This window comes from Mytilus trossulus, chromosome 3, assembly GCF_036588685.1.
Source record: "Mytilus trossulus isolate FHL-02 chromosome 3, PNRI_Mtr1.1.1.hap1, whole genome shotgun sequence".
Lineage (NCBI taxonomy): Eukaryota > Metazoa > Mollusca > Bivalvia > Mytilida > Mytilidae > Mytilus > Mytilus trossulus.
The window spans coordinates 45958810-45986686 of record NC_086375.1 but is presented as its reverse complement, the minus strand read 5'-3'; the positions used below and the strand labels follow the sequence as shown (position 1 = coordinate 45986686).

At 31.9% G+C, this 27877-nt stretch overlaps 1 protein-coding gene across 1 annotated transcript; it reads left to right on the top strand.

Annotated features, from left to right (window-relative positions):
• Window positions 1–27841, top strand: LOC134711626 (tumor necrosis factor ligand superfamily member 6-like). The gene is made up of 4 exons (XM_063572344.1): window positions 1–691; window positions 13371–13407; window positions 25825–25920; window positions 26959–27841. The coding sequence occupies exons 1-4, from the start codon at window positions 227–229 to the stop codon at window positions 27396–27398; spliced, it is 1038 nt and encodes a 345-aa protein (XP_063428414.1). The 5' UTR covers window positions 1–226; the 3' UTR covers window positions 27399–27841.
• The last annotated feature ends 36 nt before the right edge of the window (window positions 27842–27877 follow it).

Below are 27877 nucleotides of genomic sequence, written 5' to 3'. Positions count from 1 at the left end.
CAATGCACGTTGAATACACAAAGTCAAAAATAGATTATCAATAACAGTTGTCGAGTAGTGTATTGGTGAAACGGTCTATTATTTTTGTGGTAGTGATTTTACCGTTAGTAATTAATGGTTGTTGGATTTAAAAAATAATAACTGTTATATAAGACACATTTTGTTCTCTGAATAATATTTTATCGAATAAAGTTCAGTTTAAAGGTAGGCCACGATTTTCACGAGAATGTCAGAACCGGAGCATGTAGACAGTAGTTCTGAAGTACTTCTTAGAGGAGGAACCAAACCAAATAATTTAAATAATTTTTCAAACGGAAGATCAACTGGTGCCATGGAAAAATATTCGCTAGACTATCAAAATTTGGAAATGGAATGTATAAGACTTCGGAAATATTTGTTTGGGTTGACTGCAGTGGTAGTCGCTGGAGGACTTATTTTAGTGGTCACAATATCTGTACTTTTTGGAAAACTCAGTCATGACTTAGTTCATCATTCACATCAGCCAAAAGTGGGAGAACAAATCGCAAAAATTCTAGAAACAGAGGAATTGTGTGTTCCTTGTGACAGTGTTAGACTAGGGCCTTCAGAAGACGAAGATAGAATGTTGGATGCTTTTATTCGCAGAAGTAAACCCACCGGTGAAGAATGTTGTGTTGAAAAACCAAAACAACTCTTAGCTGTCTTGGAATTGGTAAGTAAAACATATGTTGATTACGTATGCGTCTTTTTTTCTCTGTCGCACAGCATTGCACCAAACAAGTGGTTCAGACAAAATTAGTATATGGTTCAATATCAACACAATATACAATATTGCGCAAACAAAAAATGGAATTCTATAAGTGCAACCTATTTCGTATGTTTATATATTCCCCCATACAAGTATACATATACTGTAAACAGGGACTTCCTTTACTAAAAGTCCTTGCTGTATAATATATTTATCACTAACAGACTATAAACATATATAAAAAAAAACTTAGGCTTCGGAAATACAAATTATATCTTTATGAAGTATTTTTAATGACAATGTGTAAATATTTGTAGTATAGTGTACTTTTTGTTTTTCAATACACCCCTACTTGTACTAAATAATTTAATGATGACTACTTGAACGGTAACTCACTTCTGACATTTTATGACAGTGTGTCTTCTTCAGGCACAATTATATTACAGAGAAAAGTAAACTTCGATAGACTGGTCTTCGATAGTTAGTTTCTAAACTCATGTTGTATATTTGTTTTACTTGTACTATTAAACAACAAGTAATATTTTCCAATTGTATGTAAATTAATACATTTCTATCCTCGCATCTGTCGCACGACTAATTATGTACATATTTGTGTGTTGCCCTTTAGTCATTTTACTGTTATTCAGTGTTAACAGATTTTGTTGACCTGAAATTTTTATATTTGTGTATTGCCAAAATAAAGTGGTGATGTATATCAAAATTTTAATCTATTCAAAACATTAATTGTTAAAAGAAGATTGGGTCTACCTAGTATACAGTTTAAAAGCTACCGACAAAGAAATATTTACCTTTAATTCTAATGTGTTGCAAGCATGAACGTGTAAAAACAACCCCATGATATAGTACAGAAAAAATATGTGAAATAAATTTGAATGACAAAAAATAACTTATACTGTAAACCTATGCAAGATGTATGTTCATTTAAATGTTTTGAAAAATTTAACAAAGAATGTAACGTAAAAATTGATTGAATGAAATTTAATATGTTTGATTTTTTTATGTGCCCTTCCTGTGATTCTTTTGTCATTTTCTACACAAAGTTCTTAGATGTTTTTTAAATAGTTCTATTCGTTTGAAATACCAACCCTATAGTTGAAATTTGTTGTGCAATAATTGTCAATTCACACAAAAAAGAAGAAAATTTCCATTTTAAGTTTTCTTCGTTGAAACGTTTAGTTTTAACATTCATTAGCATATTAACGAGTTTGTGTGCAGATTTACACTGTGAAAGGCAGATGTTTGCATTTCCATGCAATCCGTTATATTCCTTTTCTGATAGACCACCGATGTAACTAGGGTGTTATATTTCTGATCTCAATTTTAAATCTTGTCTTTGTTAAAAAAACTGTGTCAAATCCGAAAAACTCAACATTATTATTAATTTGTAATTAAATTTTAACAATACTTGTACAAAAAGGCTTCACAACTTATGATTAAGTTTCACCACATCAAAAAGTACAACGTAAACCTATACGACTATAGACTAGAAATCATTTCGTACATTGCCCTAAATATATGTATCCTATAATTTGATGGATTTACCTACATGATGATACATCGAGGACTAATAAGTAACGGTATATATGATATATACACACATATATATATATGTATACAAGTAAGTATAATCGTGTGATAAAATGTACTTCAGTCATGAGTGGGCTAAACAGTGTATGTTTTCTTTATAATCCAACGATGTCCTTCGTTATTTTCTATTCATAGGGAAAGCTCTGACTATCTTACATGCATGTGGTTCTGACTTGCCGGCGGGGTGGAGGTGGGGGATTCATTCTGAACTTTTTTGTTGGAATGACTTTGTTCCATTTGAAAATTATTTCAGTTTTTGAAACTTTATACCTTTTCGGGGAAATTAGAAGTTTAGTTATGATCCTCAAACTGGAATAATACATGGATATTCTCTAGATATGTGGAACATATTCTTACTTCCCACAACTTTAGAAACATAAGTAATATCGTCAGAGTAGCGGGGCGTTTTTTTTATAAGATCCTCCTCCGATTAAATAGCATTACTTAAACCTTGGAAGTGTTCATCATCAAAATTCGGAATTCATGCAGAGTTTTTATTATTCTAGGATTTCTTTCTTGACACATACACGCATACACTCCTTCAACTGTGTAGGATGAATAAATACATGGTTGCGTTTGGTCAGAATGGGAACATTCAATCCGAATCTTTTAGTAAGATGAGTGCCCCACTCTCTGTATATTAATATACCGTGCTCTCTACAACTGCATTATAATAGGCGCATGTACTATTTTTATGAGTGGTCCGTAAGTTACCACTTGGAAGAAAAACTTGATTCCAATATAAAAATCCTCTTTTCCCGTTGTCATTCTTAATTCAACACCCTTCGTCCCGGTCCATTTTCTTTGCAGAATCTTCCTTTCGGATTTGTTGTAAACTTGTGCTCGTTCTGAATATGCATAGGATACTTGCCACTGAGCATCAAGTATATATAATCGCCAATCAATGAATAAACCAAGAATTTTTTTAAATAACATTGATTTCTTTTTTATGATTTCTTTCTAATGTAATTTTCTTTATTATCTATATCATGTCAAATTCTGATGCATATATATGTACGAGACGAGACACCAACCAAACGACACAAAAGTTCAGTCATCTTACGGTCTTCTGTATAAGACAAAGTCTACAGTAAACAACAGATTTTATGTTTGCTGTTTTTATTTTTTTGTTAATGTCTTCTGACATTCGTCTTCGTAAACTAATTATAAGTTTTATTTATTTCTAAAAACAAATACATTTATTGATTTGACTGAGTCGAAAGTTTATGACTTTGACTGTGATGATGGCTCTCCCAATGCATTCAAATAAGTGTGAATATTGTTTTAAGCAATTAGCAAGTCAGATATGTTTATTGCAATCCATTTTATTTGAAAGGATTCATGACACAAGACGCACCTTAGTTTTCCTGGAGAGACTTGTACGTGGTTTTTTTTTAAACTTTTTATTATACGAAAAACGAAAGGATATAGGGGGTAAACAGTCTCATGAGTGGGACAGTGGCATAGCGACGACATTTTGTCAAAACAGGCACATACGATATTACCATCTCGAAGTATTTGTTACAATTGTATTAAAGAATTGTAGAGTAAATTGACTTTTTGAAAAGTAGAATTCATTTATTTTCATTAAACAACAAATGAAAAATAAACGTTGGAAAACCCTATCGACCTTACATAACGTTGCAGATAACCGTTATAGTGCCAGTCAAGATTCCCTTCATTATTCTTCTCCGTGGTTTGACAGAAGCAAATTGCCATCAAATAATACGCTTCGTTAACAAATAGATAATCAATGGAATCGTTTCTGGTAGCGTCAGTCAACATATATGTGATTGGAAATGATCGAATATTCCAAACAAAGAATCACAGATTTCTATTTAAACATAAAAATTGATTGATGATGAAATCATGTTGTTTTACCAGTGGAGTCAAGAGAATTCTACCTCACATCATAGACGTTAAAAACAAAGAGACCATTAAAACTATTGTATCTTGGTCAGAAAAGTCGATTTACTCCCATCATAGAATCACAGAAACATAGAAACACTCCATACATGAACCAAAGTTTTAAAATGGAGATTTAGCTTTTTACACTTTCTCTTCATTTACAAACACGTCTGATATCGAACTTACGGTTAATTACACAGAATTGGTTTAGAAAAGTAATCAAAGTTTAATTGAATTTTTGTGTATTGACTGCGTGTGATGTTTATTAAAATATCTCTGCTGGATATGAAAGGAAATTGGTATATTCATGGAAGTATTATACTTCCATGGTATATTCAACCTAAAGTGAATTACGCCACAAGTTGTCTACGATTTTTATTTTTCTTGATTTTAAATTGCGTTCTGGGATGAAGAGTGTAAGAATGAGCTTCTGGGAGTTTAAAATATTCCAGAGAAATGTATAACTGTGTTGCCGCTATAGTAAGGGCTTGGAAGAAATTTGAAAAAGGCAGGACAAGAGTTTGGAGGGGAAAAAGGCAACATGACAATTCATGTGAAAAAGTCAGGATAAATTGAATCTGAATCTAAATTAAATAATAAAAAAGTATAATAATAACAGGATCGAACACAGTGAAAACTAAAAAGGCAGGACAGATATTACAACTGAAAAATATACAGGACCAAATATGTTCATCCTATCATTCGAGTAGAAAACTTTTACAAAAAAAAAGTAATTTCGTGCGGTACAGTAGTAAAAGCCATACATTTTGTATATTATCTGTTCGATATATGATGTCAATACTATATAACGTTTTTATACGAGCTACAAGCTGTGCTGATGCGAAGACAAATGAAGCGAATCAAACTCTAAATAAATACATTAGCTTACAAAGTAGATTAAAGTTGGCTTTGATATTAGCTATAAGATGTGTGTGACATTTGTTGATTTAAATTTATTTTGAAGTTTTATCTTTCGACATGTCATTACGATAGACATGACTATATTTGTCTAAGTCAATTTCATATCTGCTGTATAATCGTTTTATGTCTTAAAGCTATTTAAAGGTTTTTGAATAAGTATTGAAATATGTATGACATTCCCAACCAGCCTATAATATGTGTTGGCTTTGCTTTTCCGTAATCAACTTGACTGCAATTGAAATTATTTTTGACACCCGGTACACCCATATGCAACATGTAGCACAGATCAACATCTACGATACACAATTGCAAAATCGATTGTCGTGTAATGCCAATCGGAAAGACAGACACAAACCTGCTGTACACGATCGCAAACAATTGTTTGGAATGGCAATCGGGAAAACAGATGCTTTAGTATCTGCCGGTAATAGGGCGTGTACATGTTAATATGTTATCTTCAATTAAAAAATATAAGTGATTGTTTTCCCTGCGCACGACACGTGTTTGTGTGTAAAGATTTTCATTAGAGAGCAACCATTTAATTTTTTATTTTTTGAGGGAGTGGGATGAGGGTTTGTCCTCTGAGTCGGAATTTTTTTTATTTAGTTTTTCGATGCTTTCAAACAATATTTTTCTTCTTCAAAATTTAACCCTATATGATATGGAGAAATCTGGATTCAGAATATTTTGTTTTGTTATCTGCTTGACTAAAGTTACACCCCGCTCCCATCTTCTGTAAAATTGTCGTTACCTTATGCTTCATCGAGACCAAACAAGAGTAAAATATTAAACTTTTGGGTACATATGAATTACAGAAAGGTCTGAGTAGAACAACAATCTCTAGTCAAATATACTGTTAAATACGCATAGAGAGACAGTCAGTATACATTGTCTCTAAAACCGCTCATCTGCCCTCTAGTAAATAATGATATTTTTGCGATCAACATTACCGATATGGAAAAGCTACCTAAAGTATGCTTTCTCACTTCCTTGCTTCGAGCGATATGTTTTTGATGTTTCATTTTACCTGAAAGGAATGAAGTTCAAAGTATTGTATAAGGTAGAAATGTGGTCCTATCTTTTCATCGCCCTTTATGGTCTAAAAAGGAAACAAAAATTAGCAAGGTTATAATGAAAGTTATATTTATACAATTGGGTAATTCTGTTAAAGTGAAGCAAATCCACATCTAGATCATTTAATAAAGTCCTTGGTTCTTTATTGAAAAGCTCAGTACCAAAACCATATGTTTGTTTGTTAAGGTTCGTACAAGATTTGCAACTACAGTATAGAAAGTTGACAAATAAATGTAACTATAATATCCAACATCGGAACGAGCTTACTAGTGTGTAGTATGAACAATTTTGACTCATTTATGTAAATAGAAAAGTGGTCGTAACATTTTATGACAATATGAAGTAGAAATAAAGAGAAGCATAACACGGGCTTAATCAACGAAACGTATGCTGCAAATACGTTTAGAGTCAGGAGTGGAGCACAGTTTTGAAATAACGTTATGCCTAATAGCACAAAGTGCACCTTTTCTACCAAATGCAACGTAAATCATAAAATATATAAGATCATGACTGCATACATCCTAAGACTGGAACAAAGGAATCCATACCATCACAGTTACCATTGTATTCTTGAATTATTGAAGATAACATGGGGTGGTTAACCCGGTCTTCAATAGTTTGTCAATTCTCAGTCCATATATTCTACAAATTAACAAAATCTGAGAGCCCTTTTCAAACGAAGATGCCTTAAGAATTTGGAGAGTTTGGATCATTATTGTTAAGACTCTACGGGTTATCTCTATTTGTTTTTTAATAATTCTGAATGCACTTGATGAAAATGAATCCAGTTATGCCAATCAAATGATGCAACACATTTTAATGATTTATGGAATGCAGTGGTGTCTAAGAAATTAAGTAAATGGCAAGTTGAGGAAGATTAAAGTATATTTACCGTTTAATGGTTATTTTAAGGACATTTTTGCGTTTTGTAATTTCTTTATAAGATTAAATTATACTTCTTTAAGTATTTCCACATGAATGTCTATATGTTCAGATAAAATACTTTCAACAAGATACAAAATCATTTAGATACCTTCATCATAAAGTAAGATGTTACATATCAAAGTATCTTGTAATTCCGCATGCCTTGATTTTGAATTATATAATATGAACTTAAATCAGCTCAAGGTGCAACCCTGAAATTCCTTATTCTTGACTTTTTTCCTGCTGATCATATTTATAAGGTGCCATGGCATGGTAATAATCGATTACTTAACAATCATATAATAAACTCATCTGACATCTGCCGAAGCGTCTGCCGAAGCGTTAATCATTTTGACACCATCCATTGTAAAGCCAGTCTGATTTACACCTTATTGTGTGCTAACAGATCTAGAAATCTGAGAAAAACGTTTCCACTTCTGTCAATAAGCATCTGTAATTCAGCTTAATATCTAATCTTGTACTGATGGTTAGAGTTATCATAGCCCCCTAGTGAATTATACGCACGTGTCTTACATCAGAACTACAGGAATAAATAAATATTTTGTATATCTGTTTGATCGTGTTGTATTGTTTATGATCCCATTGAGTGGTTTTTATTCCTTTGCGAAATGAACACAAAAAAACTAATTTGGATATGGGAATTGTTTTTCGTTCGGTTGTCCCCAATTTATATCAGTACTTCCTGTAAGAGCAATAACCTTGTTCCATTTAACATATGTATGGACAAGCATACGATGGCTAAGCTAATTTGTGCGCCGACAACATAGAATACCCTGGAAGATTTTCAAGTTCGACATCTCTTTTTCATGCAAGAATAATTATGCTTTTAGTATGTCAAATTTTGGGGGTTTAATTTCCGATTACTAACACGATATGCAGAGATCAAAATTTACCAAAAAAGGTCTTATTTTTATTTATACTGCATTCGTTACATTTGTATGTTATGTTACATTGCGTAGTGTAGGTCATGAAGTGTTGACGTTTGCATGTTTGTCCATCCAAAACACTCATGCTTGTACCGTTAATCCACAGCCTTACATATATATACAAGAAGAGTGTTCAATATAACCGGGAATTGGTTAAACCCATCCAATTATATTCTTAATGTCAAGGGTTAATGTTTTAATGTATTCTTCTAGTCTCGATCATCCAGCCGCTTATTTTTTCAAAGTAGAGCGTCTGGATGACAAGTGATATAAAAATGGTAATTTATGACATTCGGAATAATATCGGCTTTTTTAACTTGTTGTTAGAGATAACGTCCAAGACGAATAACCAAGAAGTTGGTTATTGACTTCGGAAGAAATGACATTACGATAATATCATTACAAAGCCCGAGTGTACCGATTGTTGTTGAACGCTATTTATATATTTTTTGTGACGACATACAATTCATGGAAAACACCACACAGCATGGCTTACATGGGCATGGACGCGAAGGAAAAACCAGCACATCCAACCTTGGTAAGATGTTATAACAACACGCACTGTAACATTAGTTGCAATGCAATCTGATACATCAAGTTATTATATTCTTTCATGCATGTTCGTGCAACAAAAACGAGTTGATAATTATACAATAGGTGTCAATTGTTATGTTGAATGGGACCACTCGAACAGTCGTATATTATAAATACATTTCGGGTTGATGTGTAGTACCGTTCAATTTATAAATACTTGAAGGAAAACTGCTATGACGCCGAAATATCACCTACATCCAAGATAAGTTCGTTGTATCTATCTTATCTATCTAAATAAGGGGATTTGCATCTTGATATGTGTAAAAAAAAAAGGGGGGGAGGAGAGATACACAATGATGTTCACATTCAAAGAAAAACAAAGTGTATCCAGAAGATGCCATTTTTTACACAGTAAACTAAACGGTCAAAATGATTTATACATTCGATTTTCTGCAAAACAAAAGACAGTTAAACAATATATTCAGCATCAATGAAAAAAGTGTCAATAAGGGAGCAACTAGTGAACCAAATGATATAAATAACGAAAAGTAGACATTATCATGACGAAGAGTTAATCATGTAGACTAAAACAAAATTGAAGATAAAATTGCCAAAAGTTCAACATTACACAAATAAGGAGATGCGGTATCATTATGAATACCAATAAAAACTATCCACCCAAGTTCAAATGAATTGAATGTGAGCAATTATAGGCAACTGTATGGCCTTCAACAATGAGAAAAATTCATGCATGGTTTGGATAGAGAATACAAACAGGGAATGTGTCGAAGAGACACTGGGCAACCCGACAAAAGAGCAGTAAACATCCAAATGCCACCAATGGGTTGGGTCGTCAATGCAGCGAGATAATTTTGCATCCTGAAGCCGGTCGGATTCAGCTTGCCCAAGGACAATATTGTATACAAAATATTTCTTTGATGTTTGATGTTTTAAACAATTTGATTTTCATATACATGCTATGCTGATGACTAAAAATTGATATGATTTTAATATTTACTTTCTTTTGTAGACAAACCAATGATGATTTATGGACACAGATTTTATGTGTAAAATGTGAAGAATTATAAAAAAAAATGTATATATATATACTCAGGATTTTCATTATATCATAAGCATAAACAAGATTTAAACTGAAAGCTTTTTTTAATTACTGAAGCTTCAATCAGTATAAATAGATCACAGAACCAAAAATGCTGGGTATAAATTATTTTGACAGACGCCACAAAGCGAATAAAATACACAGACGTATATTGATTAAATGAAACAAATATCGAGAATCACGTTGTTGTCAGAAATGTTATGGAAATTAGATATGTATTAACAAATTAAAAATCATATGAACAATTAAAAAGTTAGTTTTTACGGTTGAATCGTATCTCATTTTCATGTAGGGCCCTCTTATAGTTGACTATATGGTATGGAGTTTTCTTAATATTGAAGGCCATGCAGTGTTCACATTTGCGTATATCTATGTCATTTGAACTCTGCTGGGTTGTTGCCTCGTTAGCAATCATACCAATTTCCTTATTGTTATATAAAAGGTTTACAGCATGCAGAATTTATAGTTCATGAGAAGCTGTCCTTTTTTGCATGCTTATACATGATGGAAATTACAACAGTTAGAGAAGTAAAATACACTTTTGAGTTGTTATCTTTTTTTCACAAGTTACTATGCAGTGTGGGGTAAATCGCATTCCATCTTTAACATGTGCATGATTCAAACATGCATTCAAAGAGTATTGGGTTTCATGACTGACTGGTTAAGTTCTGTATTTCTCCATGGACACGGGCTACACTGGCACAGTCATGACAGTGGTTTTGTGTGAAGGTTTGTTCCTAAATATTTTCTTCCCAAAAGGATTAGGCAATTATTGGTGTAATAGTTGAACAACATTTAGACTATTCTGCCGTTTGCAGTTTTAAGATCAGTTAATTTTGTAAATGGAAATTGAGTTGGCTCATTGTGTGACCAGTGAACTCGCTGATCTGCCAGTTATACCTGTTAAGGAAGTTTTTCTACATGTGCAATCTTAGTATTTGCATGAGATGTTTTTCTTTACATAGACGTAACTTGATGTGTGCTTTTTTGTAAGGTAAATGCATCAGATAAATATTTAAAGGAAGGAACTTGAGAATAATGAGACAAAACAAGGAAAAATGGTTAAAAAAATAACGAATAGAGACTTACGGTGACACAATATACTGATTGGTTGCTTAACGTCCAGTGACAAATATTCCATGCATGTCAGTTAGGACGATGTGATAAAATACAAAGAATGGAGAATAGTGGTATTTTATAGTATGAATATCAGAGAAAAAGTGAACAGGTGTGCAATAATATAAGAATAGTTTGATCTTGGGTTGCTTTTTATCGTCTTGTGGTAAATATTGATAATGTTCAGGACGAAAAGAAGTTAACAAAATTTATAAAAAGGAGGTCCTAATTTATAGTCTGTTCGGGAGACAGTTTTGAGAAGTTACGACTCGCTAAAATATAAGGGTATATTGTATCGAAGCAGACATATAGATCAAAGTATAACGGTCCACCTAGGGACTCCTTTTTAAGCGTGCAGAGAGCTTGGTATCCTCTATACACGAACAGTGGCGGATTCAGAACTTGTTATTAGGGAGGGATCGACTACACTCACTCATGGTACAGTGTTTCCCTATATAATCAACCACATTTTTTCTACGAAAAAAATGGGCCTATGACGTGTGCTTTAATATTTACACAGAGTCGTAACTAGGCCTCATAATAAAACGAAACAGGCGTTTGTGTGCCGCCGTCTGCGGTGCCCAGGTAATCGAGAAACCAGGGGTGACACAACAAGTCGAAAAGTAAAAAGTAGTTTTAAATGATCAATTAAGACTTAGTTAGATAGAAACCATGACCAAAAAAAAGAGTAAAACTTTTAATCAACGAAAAAAATATCTGAAATCTGAATATAAAGTACGGCCAATTTAAAGCTTAATTTTGACTATAGTATAGATCTTTTAGTTTATTACATGTTTATAAATCATCCAGTTGCAGACAAGAGTTTGTATTAAAACTTCCCCATCAGCAAGTTGGCCAACATAGAGTGAGCTACAAGAATGTCATATATACATGTACATTAACTGTTTACTGTTGTTAAAAAAAAAAATATTGGAGATAACGGAACTGCTATTTATAGATATGTTCTATATTTAATTATTTGTTACGCCCCCTATAAATATTTGACAAGTCCGGTTAATCACCCCAGACGCTATATTCATATGCGTCTGGGTAATCGAGACTAGTATTCTTCTGACATTTCAGTCTCGTTCAGTCTCGTTGAAATCTCGTTCTGGAATTATGTCACCAATTATTTTTTTATAGTCATATGAACACAAAAAACAGGTTTAGAAAAAAAGTTTAATTCTAGAAATTTTTGGCTCCTCAGAGGTGTACATCCTTAAATGAGATTGAAATTAAGAGTTGATATACGTGTCATGACTGGTGAATCTAATGATGTACGAATATCCTTTATATTTTTTTCAAATAAAAACATTGAACGATAGATCGTTTCACTTAGGAAATCTTGAACGTAATTCAATTTCATGGTCAAATGTTTCAACATGACGTTAAAGGTCAACCGCTGTAGACAAAGTAGAATTCTACTCACACAGTTAAGCTTCTTTAGTTTCATCATAATTGGGAGAGCTTTTAATTCATTTTTCTAAACTTTTAGTTCATTCAATTATCGTCTGAATGATGGAAAGACATACTTTCAAGTTTTCCATGATTGAATAAATATTATATCTCTTTGTTTCTTATTATAAAAAAGAATTTATCTAACGGGTACCTCCAAGGTATCGCAGCATTATCCATGACTATTTGAGAAAGAAAAAAAAACCACGGCAAGATAGAGTTAACAATTATTGAAACTTAAATCAGATTACTTTGTTGTTACAACATTTTTGCAAAAACATAATCTGATTTTTTACAGAGAATAAAAAGCTGATCAACAACAAAAACTGAAGGCTGACTTTTGCCATTAACTTATCTTACTTCTGTTGAGCTTGATTTGTCATAAGCTGCTTAAAGACTTTTAACCGTTGATTGCATGTACTAATTACGTTCGTTTATTGATTTTCAATCAAAATTTATTTCCTTCTATGTGATTTACTTTGCTACAAAAAGTCATATTGATTTATATTAATACATTAGCGTCAGGCGAATAATGCCGTATTGACTTGAATAACATCAAAAGCTAATGCTATCTCGTTATCCACATTAAGATGAATTTAAGCTTCTTTTATTGTCTTCCCTAACACTCTTAACGTAAGCATAAAAATAAGCAGCTTTCTTGTTCCCATCCAATTATATCTTCGATTTTTGTTATGTCTAACGAGCACATTCAAAGATATATTTATTTAAACATATCCTGTTAGGCCCAATATTAGATTACCCAGAACGTTGCTAGCAGTACTTACCCATTCCCCAAAAAAATGTATATATATATATATATCAGTGACGGATCCAGGGGGAGGGTTCCGGGGGTTGGAACCCCCCTTTTTTTTAACGACCAATGCATTTGAATGGGGACATATAGTTGGAACCCATCCCTTTGTCCTGGTCCTTTTTTAAAATGGCTGGATCCGCCCCTGTATATGATACTCGATATGATATTTGACCTTAGGTTTATTTGTTGATCATTGATTATAAATGTTTATTTTATTTTCAGTTTATTGAGAAGAGACTTCGAGAAGAAATGGCTAGAGGTAAGTGAAGACAGTGTATAAATAATAATTGATGGCTCAGGTTAAAAATTAGGCCACTATGAATATATAAATAAAATCAGATTTGTCCAACGACTGATCATCACAAAATCTTAGATTTCACCAAAAGCACTCAGCAGGTAATAGGTATTAGTTTATTTCAAATTTGTAGATAACATAATTGCATCATTTTGATAATTGTGTCCCCTTGAATGTTAATTCACCATCACACTCCATCCCACCCACCCCCAAACACACACCTCAAAGTGTTTAAAAAAACATCCTTTTATCATATATGACATGCTACGTTACAGTAACACAATAAATATATTTGTTGTACTAACTGGTCAGATATGATCCTCGTTTGCATTAGGACTGTAAATGTTTCCTTTTTACTATTTATATACTTGTATTATTAGATGACTTTCCGAAATACTATCTTAAGAGCTATGATTTCTGTTTCAACAAATAATTATAATTCTAGTATTTTGAATTGTAAAGTGAAGGTTTTTTTTCATATTTAATTCGAGATTTAGACTCGCTTCAAGAGCCTCGTTTGATATTATGTGAATCTTATTCTGTTAAAAGCTTCTCAATTTGATTCATTTCCGACATTCTTGATACCGATCAACTTTTTATTTCATGTAATCACCATCTTGGTCCTAGTGTCACGGAACATGCGGTATTAGAAATAATTTGTTTCTGAGTCTCATATCAGAGCTTCAATACTTCAGTTATGAAGATATTCGACTTATCAAAATTGTATCTCAATGTAATTAGCTACCAATGCTTCTTATTCAAAAAGCATGGATTTGAACAAGATATTCTCTGTCGTTTTAATATGTTTCTGGTACCGAATATATGAAACGCTTGATTAAAATGTCTAAGAGATAATGTTTATCTTTAATAAATAGGTTATTGATGCACATTATGTCTTAATCAACTCTGTTTTATATGGGTAGAGATTAATAGGTTTTATCTTTAGCAGAAAAATCTTATAGTTTTTTTTCGTTTTGTATTGATCAACCGCTAGTTTGCTTAGTAACGATATGTTTTGTTTAAAGTTGTCTGGCATTCTGTTTTTTAGCATTATGTAATATAAGTATATTAGTTGAGATAAGTGTTTGCCAAAGGTAACATATAGCTGTTCTATTCTTTAGCTGCCTGCTCGTTCTATTATATTATATTTTTTGTCTAATGGATTATGAAATAGTATTTTTTTCGAAAGGTAACCACTCATTGGAAATTAGCTATTAGTATTGTTTACATGCACATTAACGTTATATACCATTATTACAAGCAAACGACTATAAACCAGAAGCAATCTAAACCTCATTTTTAGCTCACCTGACCTGAAAGGTCAAGTGAGCTTTTCTCATCACTTGGCGTCCGTCGTCCGTCGTCCGTCGTCTGTCGTCCGTCGCCCGTCGTCCGTAAACTTTTACAAAAATCTTCTCCTCTGAAACTGCTGGGCAAAATTTAACCAAACTTGGCCACAATCATCCTTGGGGTATCTAGTTTTAAAAATGTGTCCGGTGACCTGGCCATCCAACCAAGATGGCCGCCATGGCTAAAAATAGAACACAGGGGTAAAATGTATATTTTGGCTTATATCTTTGAAACCAAAACATTTAGAGCAAATCTGACATGGGGTAAAATTGTTGATCAGGTCAAGATCTATCTGCCCTGAAATTTTCAGACGAATGGGACAACTTGTTGTTGGGTTGCTGCCTCTGAATTGGTTATTTTAAGGAAATTTTGCATTTTTTGGCTATTATCTTGAATACTATTATAGATAGAGATAAACTGTTAACAGCAATAATGTTCAGCAAAGCAAGACCTACAAATAAGTCAACATGACCAAAATTGTCAGTCAACCCCTTAAGGAGTTATTGCCCTTTATAATCAATTTTTAACAACTTTTCGTCATTTTTTGTAACTTGTACAAAAATCTTCTTCTCTGAAACTACATGGCCAAAATTTAACCAAACTTGGCCACAATTATCATTGTGGTATACACTTTAAAAAATGTGTCCGATGACCCTGCCTACCTAACAAAATGGCCGACATGGCTAAAATTAGAACATAGTGGTAAAATGCAGTTTTTGAATTATATCTTTGAAACTAAGACATTTAGGGCAAATCTTTCAAGATTCAAATGTCCATCAGAATAAGATCTTTCCCCTCACAAATTTTCAGATGAAGCCGACACTTGTTGTTGGGTTGCTGCCCTAAAATTGTTAATTTTAAGGAAATTTTGCAGTTTTTGGTTATTATCTTGAATACTATTATAGATAGAGATAAACTGTAAACAGCAATACTGTTCAGCAAAGTAAGATCTACAAATAAGTCAACATGATCAAAATTGTTAGAGGACCCCTTTAGGAGTTATTGCCCTTTATAGTCAATATTGAACAACTTTTCGTCATTTTTGTAACTTGTACAAAAATCTTCTTTTCTGAAACTATGGGCCAAATTTAAACAAACTTGGCCACAATCATTACTAGGGTATATATTTAAAAAAAAGTGTCTAATGACCTCACCTACCAACCAAGATGACCGACATCAGTAAATACAGTAACAGGTGAGCGACACAGGCTCTTGAGAGCCTCTAGTTTATTAACGCTTTTTTTGCTTTTCATAAGAGTACTGATTTTTGGTTTACTGCGTTTTCGTATAGGATAAATATAAGTAAAGAAGATTTAAAGTATACGTCAATGAGATGGCGACCCAGCGTCTTAAACAATTAAATAATTCATTGTGAAACCGATTCTATTGGAATCCATTACTTTGAAGACATTTTGAATTTATCATGTACTGATCAATTTATTTATGATTCCAAAGAAGTTGATATCTTTTATGGTATAGATTTTCTACAGAAGTTTTTTTCATTATTTGTTTTCAACATTTGATAAACATGTTTTATAAGGGTTTTGGCGTTAAAGACGTTTTGATAAAAAAAAAAAAAAATGTCTGTCCTTCCTGTCATTTTAATTCCTTGTGGGACCAACCGACTCCAATCATATTTGACTAGGATTGTCAGTTTTCCTATCGAAGGTGGGTGTTTTTCTCCGGACACTCCAGCTTCCTCCTCCAATGAAAACTGGCTGCCACGAAAAAGCCCAAATGTGGTACTTAAAAGTGGCGCTAAAACACCAAAATCAAATCAAATCAAAAGTTTGCAATTGGATATTAATTAGTCTACAAAACTTTAAAGCTGTTGCTTTTAAGGTGCGGTTGTGTATTTTGGGTGCATAGATTAAATAACACATGCAATTCTTTATATATACTGTGGCATTAATTGAATGCCGGTGACTGGCGTTGCACGGATAGGACTGAATTACATATAACAGAAATATCAAACACCCAACATGATATAATTTCTACATCGCTTAGTATATGTACTATAGATAACACAACAACAGTAGCTAGCAACAAATTATTTAGTGGCCCTAAAATAATTGCACATCCGCCATCTGGCATTTATGTTTTATAACAAAGAATTTTTGTGTCTCAGATATCAAAAATAGTTATAATACAAAAAGTTTTCTCTTTTTCGTTGAAGTCTTCATGTCTAGAATATAGAGATTTCACTTTAAACAATTTACGAAAAAAGATATTTCAGGCTAACTAAATTATTCATTTCTTTGACAAATAAGCTTTGAAACAATTATGATCAGTCAATTTCAAAGTCCAAGGTCTAAGTTATTTCATATCTGAAGAAATCCTGAATGTAACTTGAAAGTCAGTTAATATTCTATTTCGTCAGAATTAATTCTGTCTATACTATACAGTTTATTTCATGGATATTATGATATGCAGAGAGCTGTGATTTTGGTACAAACGCTTTCATGAATGGCATTACTGTAAAAGACCCGATATAGATGCCACCAAGTTGTTGCCATAGATTTTCATTAAATTTTCGTTTTCAAAAATGCATGTATCTGGTAATTTATTCTGTCCTTTATGTGTACAAGTTAATTTTTAATGTGTGATAGTTTATGCAAACAATACTTTGCGATTTTATTTTTAATTCCAGTGATAAAATTCAAATTGGCCTCTCGACTTGAAAAGTGATGAATACATTGTGTCTCTGTTGAAGGTCGCCTTAGTGACTAATAATGGGCTAGAGAACTGCATTTTCAAGTTTTGATAAATTTGCACCGTTTCTTTTCTTACATTTGGCATTTTGTCATCAATCTGATTGCCCATTCTTACATTTATAACAATTTCAGTAGAATACTTTTTGATTCACCAACTTCTTAAAACATAAAAAACATCAGCTATTTAAAAAACCCTCATAAAGAATGGATTTTTTTTTCTATTCGGTGTCTTCTTTCATATATTTCGTATTATTCTAAAACATAATGCATTCATGATCTGTCACAATAGCTGAAGGGAACAAAACGCATATTATATTTCTGAAACTTCATGTAAACAAATATCTTAATTTACAAGCAATATTTCGACAAGATATTGAAAATTTTCCAATAACGAAGGAAAAGCTTGACGTCCTTCTTGCGCCAATTAAAGAAAAAACGATCTTCGATCAATATTTAGCAAAGAAAAATTCTTGTTAACGCCAAAAGGTCTCTAATTGAATGCTGGTGACTGACGTTGCACGCATTCTAATTAAACGTGTTCCCTTCATTCGTTTCGCTATTATGTGCAATTTTCTTCGTGGAAATTTAATTTAACAAATACTTCTTGATTTTACTAACATTTAAGACAGAAATCAAGTGTTATTTAGCGAAGGATTTAATAATCTCTAAGTAGGAAACGAACTGTCGTTGTCTAGATTGTCACGATGCAAAGATTTCATTTATGTCTTTTCAGAATTTTTTTACGACAATATTTTCTTAATTATTTCTGGAAATCCTACAGTATTAGATTGGCATGCAGGCAGTGTAAGAAAATAATGAATTTCTAAACGTACTTTAAAAATAAAGTTATGAAATAACATATATACATGCTCTGTGATACAGTATTGTAATGTAACAACTCAATGAAAGAAGACTATGTACATTATCTTAAAACGTGTTAAAAAAGATATAAATATTCGCCTGAGGTCCGTTGTGTCTTCAATCCTGGAGAACAAATTTACTAATGAACTCGGCTAAACTTATCTCTTAATTTGCATATGTGTAGGGGTATATATGTTGCTTTCTCCATCTTGGGATCGAATCCGGAAATAGAAATTACGAGTCGCAATATCACAAACCCGTACCTCCTCCTTATCTGTTGAAAACATTTCTGGCAATTTTTAACCATTTTCATTAAATTAATTGTTTAATCATATGATTAAAGTTTGTATAAAACCAGCTTAACTCGTTACAATTTCAGAATACAGGTGCATTTATATATGTATGTGCGTGTTAGATGAATTACTGCTGTTAATTTCCAGTGAACACAAAGATTTGAACTTATGAAGTCCTTGAACGTAATTTTTTTTATTTAATTTGTGGCAGATTCTTTGTAGATAAGTATCCTAACTTACGAATACTTTGGTTTAATTAAGTGTGACCATGCGAATCAAGTTGTATCAATATGTAAATTTAGAAATTACCTACTCGTACAAAAATACAAGTGTGAAAATAATCATAGTGGAAATTTTTAATTTCAAGAGAATTTAAAATTGCTTTTTTTTTCACAAGTACATACATGTAGAAAAAAATACTTTCTTCAAATGAAATCAAATTTTAATGTTTCACTGAACTCTACATGAATTCTTTGTATAAAAAGTTGGTTTAAATGGGATTTTAAATTGATTATGCAATAAATCATATTGAAAATAATAAAATATATACATGTGTTTCAAAGGGAGTTCAAAATATCTTGAATCATAGAGGTTTGAGGTATTTCTCTCCATATAAAATTAATTTCAGGAATGCAAATAATTAGTTCTTTGCACCAAATGACAGTTGCGATGCAATAATGATTAATAAGTTACAAAAATATGTTAAATTAACAGCTAATTGCTTTTTTCGTCTTTCTACATCACCAGCCTGTCTTTTAAAATATATTTTTGAAATATATCTTGGTACAAGTTATTTATAACACGTATCAGGTTAACCCTTTTGTGTTAACTTATCATTTTAATTTTCTATACCAGTACAATGTTGTATTTCATCTTTATAGCATTTTGATCCTTCAATCTTATCGAAAACATTCCGAATTCTAAAGAAACTTGTAGGTGAGCTGATATGAAATGAAATAAATAGCATAGAAACATGTCGGGCTGATAAATGGATCTGACGTCAAATTCTAAATTTTAATTTTTAAAATCTCCAAATGTATTAAAACAGTTAAAACAGTAGTGAAATCATCAACTTTCTTTATAAAAAAAACATTTTCTAAATATTTATTTGTTTATTCATGGAGTGTTTTTAGGTAAAATTGCATATATAAAAACATTATATATAAGTGCACTGACAATAAATCAGATAGAACTAAAGTACATGTTTAACTCGAATAAAAAAAAGATGAATTTATGAATACTTTAAAAAATATATATATAATTTCATTTAGCTGTCATTTTCAGCAAGACTGAAAAAGGGTAATTTCATACAAATTATTTTGTCCGTCGTCAGTTTGAAAGTTATATACCAAAATCTTATCTGAAACAAAATCTTGGCAACAATCTTCGTGACAGGAGTCTACTATAAAAATATAATTCGATGTGCCTGTCGATCAACTAAAATTGACACCATTACAAACAATAATATATATATAGATGCACTATTTCGAAGTACAATTACAAATGTATATACCAAACTGTGAGGAATGATAATATAATGATCCCTTAAAACTGTACTTGTAATGGTTGATGTTCCAAATGACGCTCAAACATGGTTTCCAGTTGTCTTTACTTGTTATATCGGTTTGCTTAAATAACACATAATGATTTATGATCTTTGTTAAGAATTTCAGAATTATATTTAACAACCCCAGTTTTCTTTTAAATATACTTCGACTTTCACAGACAAATGAAAATGAAGTGGGGGTTAACAAATATATATATATAGTACTAAAAGTTTTGGTTTGCCATTATAAAAAAGATTATGTGGTATGATTGCCAATGAGACAACTTTTCACAATAGACCAAAATGACACAGAAATTAACAACTATAGATCGCCGTACGGCCTTCAACAATGAACAAAGCCCATACCGCATAGTCAGCTGTAAAAGCCCCCAAAATGACAATGTAAAACAATTCAAAAGAGAAAGCTAACAGCCTTTTTTATGTACAAAAAAATGAACGAAAAACAAATATGTAACACATAAAAAAACGAATTACAGGCTCCTGACTTGGATCAGTCACATAAATACAAGTCTCCTAACATCTTATAGAAATTGAAACCTTTATTTTCTCTAATGATAAATTGATAGTGGAACCACACTGCGATTGCATTTGTTGTTTTTTTTATGAGTCAGGATTATGTTGGACAATGACTTTATGTGTCATATACCCATTCTATTGTTCTATTGTAATATTTTCAGTAAAATACAGAGATAGAACCTTTGTACATGTGGACATGTTTTGTTTATGCTGATTACTTGTTTTGACATTGATCTCAAAATAAACCCGTTTTGAACCAAAAACAGTAATTGTGGGAAAGTTTCAGTCAAATAGTATTAAAACATATCAACTTAAAAAAAATAGTGCGCTGTTACATGTATGTTTGTTCTAAAATCATCAGGTGGCCTTTATTTTTGGAATGGTCAAAGAGGTATGATATATTTAAAAAAACAAAACATAGTATACTGTTATTTGAGGTTATTACATCTGCAAATTGCTTTTAAATGGTACAAAAAAATCACTTTCCGTAGATGTTAGCAGGTTTTGAATTTTCATTTGAAAATACAATAACTCCAGAGAAAATTATTCTGAAAGGAAACATCCGTTAGCTACGGATTGCTTGGTTTTTGTTATGGGCATTTTCCTGCGATTTGTTTTTTTGAAAAACTTGTACCATTTGATTCAAAATTGCAAAACACAAATGTGTTGCATTTGAAACATTTTAATTTCATGGATAACTTTAGATTGTTTAAAGTTTGTTTGATGGGTTTCATCAACTTTCCCATTTTGATCCTGTGCATGAAACAATGAGGGAATTTGGCCATACCTCAAAATGTTTACAAGACAATCTGTTTTCTCTTAGCTTCTCTTTAGTAATTACGTTTTATGACTGACAACGGCAACACAATGATAATTCTCTCTCATTTTTCCATTTTGTTCTGACAATTAGGAAGACGAGGATGTACTATGATAGATGAACATTCATTATTTACAGTTCTTATGTGTTGTTTACATCTCGTGCAAAGGCTATATCATTGTTTTGAAAATTACATTCCACCCAATAATCGACCATAACATTAGAGAGGCAAGTTAACCTTACGTTCTCTTTTACTTTTGCCTTTCAACAGCCTGACATTAATACTAGTAAAGATTTCTTGAATTTCGGCTGTTGTTCAATTTAAATGACATAAACGTGTATACTCGAGTATCTTTGCACGTACAGAAAAAAAATGTCTCGAAAGAATAAAACAGCGTTCAAGAAAACTGTTTGTTTTTCTTTTGAAGAGGACTTTTCGGAATGGTTGTTTTATAGATTTAAAGTTAACGCTGCTAGTAACAGCTTCATGGACACTGATTCTTGCATTACAAAGGGTCTGATGTAATTCTCTTTATAACGCTATCCATGATTAAAATCTACAAAATTCAAAGAAAAACGCCTTTGAAACATGCAATAGTTGTGCTATTTTACGAGTGAAAGAAAATTAAAGTCAAATCTCCATCACGCGAACTCTGAACATAAAAATGAGGTAACCGTCTTTCTCTGTTCAGATTTTTCTCTATATAATTAGACTTTTAAAGCTTGATTTCGAGAATGCATGAACAAGTCTATTGCAGAAAGGCGTGTGTCATGTGCCTTTATTCAAATTAAATCTATAATGAATGATTTCTAAGGCAGTGCTTGGTTATATTCTCGAATATCTCTTGTTCTGTAAGGTTATACCAGAAGTTCATGCAGTTTAAGATTAAAAAACATCACACACAATTTAAACAGGGCTGCTTTCACCTGCACCATCAAAACTAACCCAAAGTACTGACATTATTTATATATAAATAGGCGTCGGTATGATGCAAAACAATTAAATATAGTTTGTTCAATGACTGCTACACGTGTACAAGGCCTACGATAAAATAGTCAACGGGCTGTGCCTATGCCAAACATAATATCACAACTTGGACCAGTTTATGCGTCTTGGTGTCTACAGACATTCTACACTTTTAAAAGTAACCGGACTTTGTCCTCCGGCTCATTTGTTTATAATACAAATGTATTGACATTATTGACTATTGTTTATAGAACCAAATATAATTTCTCTTCTTTGATAGTTATATACTTTTTTTCTATCAAAATCCATCGTCCTAAACTTCCAAGCAATATGTGCCACTGAACATTAAGAAACCAACAATCGATCAACATTTCAAGAGTCTAAAAATACTTGCAGGCAATTAAAATTATATTTAATGGAGGCACGTTTGGTGTATAATTTTAGGTTCTATACTTCAAAGTTCTATAGTGAACATAAGCACTCATCTTCGTTGTCATTTTTCATGTGCTCTAATTGACAACACATTGGTAATGGGTTTTTAATTGATATAAATAACAAAATAATTGGAAAATGATTTTACATTCATGCATAAGATGTGCTTATTGTTCAAGTGCATTCTCATATTTCATTTTACCTTTGTGTTTACAAAAGATAAGTGATCATCTTCAAACTCAAGGTTCACTTACATTTTTGTTGTTAAGAATTTGATTTAGATGTAGGGCAAAACTGATAGTGTTCTTTTGGAGTAATTTACAAAATGTACTCAAGTTTTACTTGATTACCTATTTCAATCAATTTCAATTGTAAATTGGTCTTTAGTTTAATGTGTTGTGTTTTGAAGAATGTTTTTTTTTGTTTTAATCGTTTTGTTTCGTAATTTACCATGGGATTTGTTAGTTCGTTTTCGACTCGTGAGTTCAACTATCCATTCGGTATCATTGGCTCTCTTTCATGATCCCCTTTCATTCGTCACTCATTCTGGATTTTTGTAGAATAAGGCAACAGTATCTATGGTTCTGTTTTAGACCAGCATGGCAAGAACAGATTGCTTATGATTGTGTTATATTACATTAGTTGTTTGTCTTACTCCGCCAGTATCAACACATTGATTGAACTACGGCCGTAATTAATACTGGTCTTAACCGTATTGACATGATGTTTATGACTTACATATAAATAACTATATAATTGATCAAGCAGCTAATAAAATATATGACGTGTAAAAGCAGCCAAAACATATGGACCAACGTTGTGTTTATTTACTTACTAGCTTCAGAACACGCTCTCTAAGCTAGCTATTACAAAACGTGTTTAATACCTTTACTAATTAACTTTAACTCGTGTGATTGTTGTATAACAGGGTGTAATATTTTTAATATGGAACATACCCACCAATCCTTCAGAAAACAACGGTCTATATAAAATTTAAACCAAAATGCTGATATCAGAAATTTATGTTTGCATAATATAATTTCATCATTTAACTGCATAATAAATCTTGTATCTTCAAGTGTTATTTTTCAAACGGTTCATTATTGCACTTTTCAATCGGTTTTTCAATATCCTCCAATTGACAAAAATCTAATTTACAAATTAAACTTCCCTCGACATAGAGTCACACTAGCTGGTAAAAGGCTTTATTTGTTTTGTGACTTTCTGCAATTCCATGATAAGAAACTCTAATTGGTTTTTCGTGTATTTCAGGAAAATATTGGCCTTCTAAATGCCTAGTTATTATCTCGGTCGAAGTGAAAATCAATTTGGCGTTAAGTTTAACAAGTTTTATATTTGGTGAAAATTAATTATTTGATGTTATTTTCTCCTCTGTTAAGTAATTATAGATCCATTTGGTGATTGTTCATTCCGTATGCAAATTGGTATGCAGATAAGCTGCTTTCCAGTTTTCTGATAATAATAGCACCAGGCGGTTCTATATGGAGTTCTGTAGTATCGTTGAAAGAGGAAATCGCCTCAGTTTAAAATTATAATAAATATACATCAAATTATTGCTTTAATAGATCTGTAAATGCGCAGTCTGTCCTAGAGTCTATGTTTTCCCACGGAAAGCACTCCCTACAAATGCCATTGAATTGAAATAGATTGCAAAAATGGTGCAATTCTATAACTGAAAGTCAGAAGTCTCGAGGTAGCGTGTTGAGCTTTGTCTATAATATGAATTTGAAGTTAAAAATCAGGACCAGCTAGCCGTTCTAGGGTTCCTGACTTATTTATATCACATTGATATGTTCATTCCTTGATCGTGAGTCTCACTTCTTTTCCATATTACATATAAACACATTTGTTAAAAAAAACTAAGTTCTCCCGATTAGCATGTAATATTTGACACTGGACATTAAACCCCAGTCCATCATGATCATTCGTATTTTTCAAACCCTTTTAAAAACCTCTTCATTCAGTGTAATAATAGTTATATGCTTTGTCAGAAATACTACTATTATAGCTATATAACTTGCAAATAATTATTTCAGTTGTAATTAGCTCTCATTATTATTTGCAAGTTATTTAAAATAAAAGCTGGTTGAAATTCATTATACATTCTATATTTAAAGTGTTTTAAAATCGTCCGAACTTTAATAGAAAGTATTTTTTTGTATCTTGCATTCATAATTTGTTACTTCAAATGTCATTCTTGTTGCAATGGTTGTGTAGGCTGAAATATACGGTTTCCGTGTGTTGGCTTATTATAGTTCGTGTGTGATACCATGTTTTTAATTTTCTAGTAACTAAGTTTATTAAACGGCTTTCTCATTGCCCAATATAATATGACATGGATATTAAAAACATGTCAATAATATATATGTTAATCAGACAATGTGCCCTAATCTTTCGGATTGTTTTATGAGGTTTATTTATGTAAATTCATAATTACTACACTTGCCAACTATTTAAATCACTAATATCATCCTCATCTTTATTTTCCCTTTTCTCTTATATAACTTGTAAATATTAAGCTGGGGATTTTACTAGGTACAAGTGTCGCTCTTTGCAAATAGTAATTAGTTCCAAGTATAATGAGGATTATTCTATTATGAAATCTATCACTCGTTTTGCCTTGCTGATATGTGTTCTTACATACACTCTTGACTGATAATTTATCACTTGTTCTTTCTTTGGAATCCGGTGTTTTTTCAATTAAAAGGTTTCGCTACTTATAACAGTATCGAAACCAACATCTGTAAAATTTACGAAGACAATTACTTCATCAAAAATCATTATACTTTTACATTTAAATATCCATGCGAATAGTACCTTACATTTTTTTTCTTTTCTTGCAGGAACAATTCGACCAGCTCACCAATCAACTCACTCGAAAAATGTCACATATGCTGCACATCTGATGGGATATAATCGTAGAAATGAACAACCCGGAGGTAAGTTATAGCTGCTTAAAGTTCATATGGCAAGCATTTGATATTTCAACGATCACATATTCTGGAAGAGTAAAAGTTGTACCGTACCAAGTGAAATAAAAGCACTTGTACTAGTATCTAAACACACATTTATTTCTCAAACCCCTGTGCATACTTCTATTTATAATTTGGTTAATGTAGATAAAAGATCATTCAGATATGTCATAGATATTATATGAAACAGTGTAAGTTGATGCGAATGTCGTACAAGTTAGAGGTTTAGTGCTATGAAACCAGGTTCAACCTACCATTTTCTACATTTGAAAATGCCTGTACCAAGTCAAGAATATGACAGTTGCCCATTAGTTTGATGTGTTTTATCATTTGATTTTGCCATTTGATTAGGGTCTATACGTTTTGAATGTTCCTCGAAGTTTAGTATTTTTGTGATTTTACTTTATAAACCTTAGCAAGTGTAATCGATCACCTGTATCTAAACTCGTATTTGACAACCCTTGCATATAATTGCATCGTTAACTTATAACTAATGCAGAAAAAATGCCCATTTGGTCGTAGCATTACATATAAATGAAATACAAACTGATAAAAGCACATTAAAATATGCTCAAAAACCTTACACACATAACAATATACAAAAGAAATCTCACTTATTGCAATATGAATTAAGTCTGTCTGGGATCTTATTCCCTCTGTTCCAACAACGGTTCTGTAAAAGACAAAATAGTTGTTATTTGGTCAGATGTTGATGAATTCGTTATTATTCTTATTTTTTTTTTAACAAATATAAATTTTCAAAAAAAAAGTGTTACATTTTAAAAAAGAAATGATTAATGTTTTTTCTAGCTTCCTTGTCAACTTTTAGTGTAGGGCATTTTTAACAGTGGCACTACGCTGTGTCATGAAATCAACTTTTTTTAAATGCAGCTGAAATTTTAATGGCATGAAATAATACTTTTACACACATGTTTTTACTTATCTTATATTTTCTGTATATATTCATAAGTAAAATTTACAATTATATTTTTATTATATTTACAGTTCCTGGAAATCAGTTTAGTATTCCAAAGTGGATCCACAGAGAAGACTTGGCATTTACCAATGGTGTAGACTACCGCAATGGCCGACTAGTTGTTCCTGAGGATGGATTATATTACGTCTACTCCCATGTATCATTTGCAGAAAATTTTGGACACAGTAGTTCACTTGATGCTAGATCAAACTCAAACAGCCTTTCTCATTATCTTTATAGATATAATATCATATACCGTAATGGCGGAGAAGAACTTCTGCTAATGAACTCGTTAACGAAATGTTGGGACGAAAACAAGCAGTTCGGTGAATATTCCAGCTACTTGGGTGCTTTGTTCAAATTAAGAAGAGGAGATGAACTTTTTGTGAAAGTGTCAAATCTGACAATAATTGCCACAAACCATAAAATTAATACATTCGGATTTTTCCGAGTAGGAGACTTTCTTTAGAAGGGGGGGAATCTAAAAAAAAAAAAGAAAAAAGGATGAATTCGTTTCAAATTTTGCATTTTAAGATGTGTTCATTAAAATGGATAAATATGATTTTGATGACATCAAATATTTCCCCCCAAAATGAGATCTTTAAAATGTATGCCTAGGCGTCTGAGGCAGTAAAGGTAACTGCATAATTGGCAGTTTATAAGGTGTATACTCATGAAAAAATCAGTGCTAAAATATAAACAAAGGTAGATAGTTAATGGTCAGTTCGAAAACTGTAGATATTTGTATATTTCAGACAGTGTACAAATGTACTTTCAGAGCTTGAGTTTTCCCATGAAATTCGTTTTGCTTGATATCCGTATTTTTTTTGTTTAGTATAGCATGTCATTGAAAATGACAACACGTTTTCCTAAAAATACATTCCAATAATATCTTCAATAGTAGTATACAGTTTTGCTATAGTATTGCTTTATTGTGGGAATATTTAT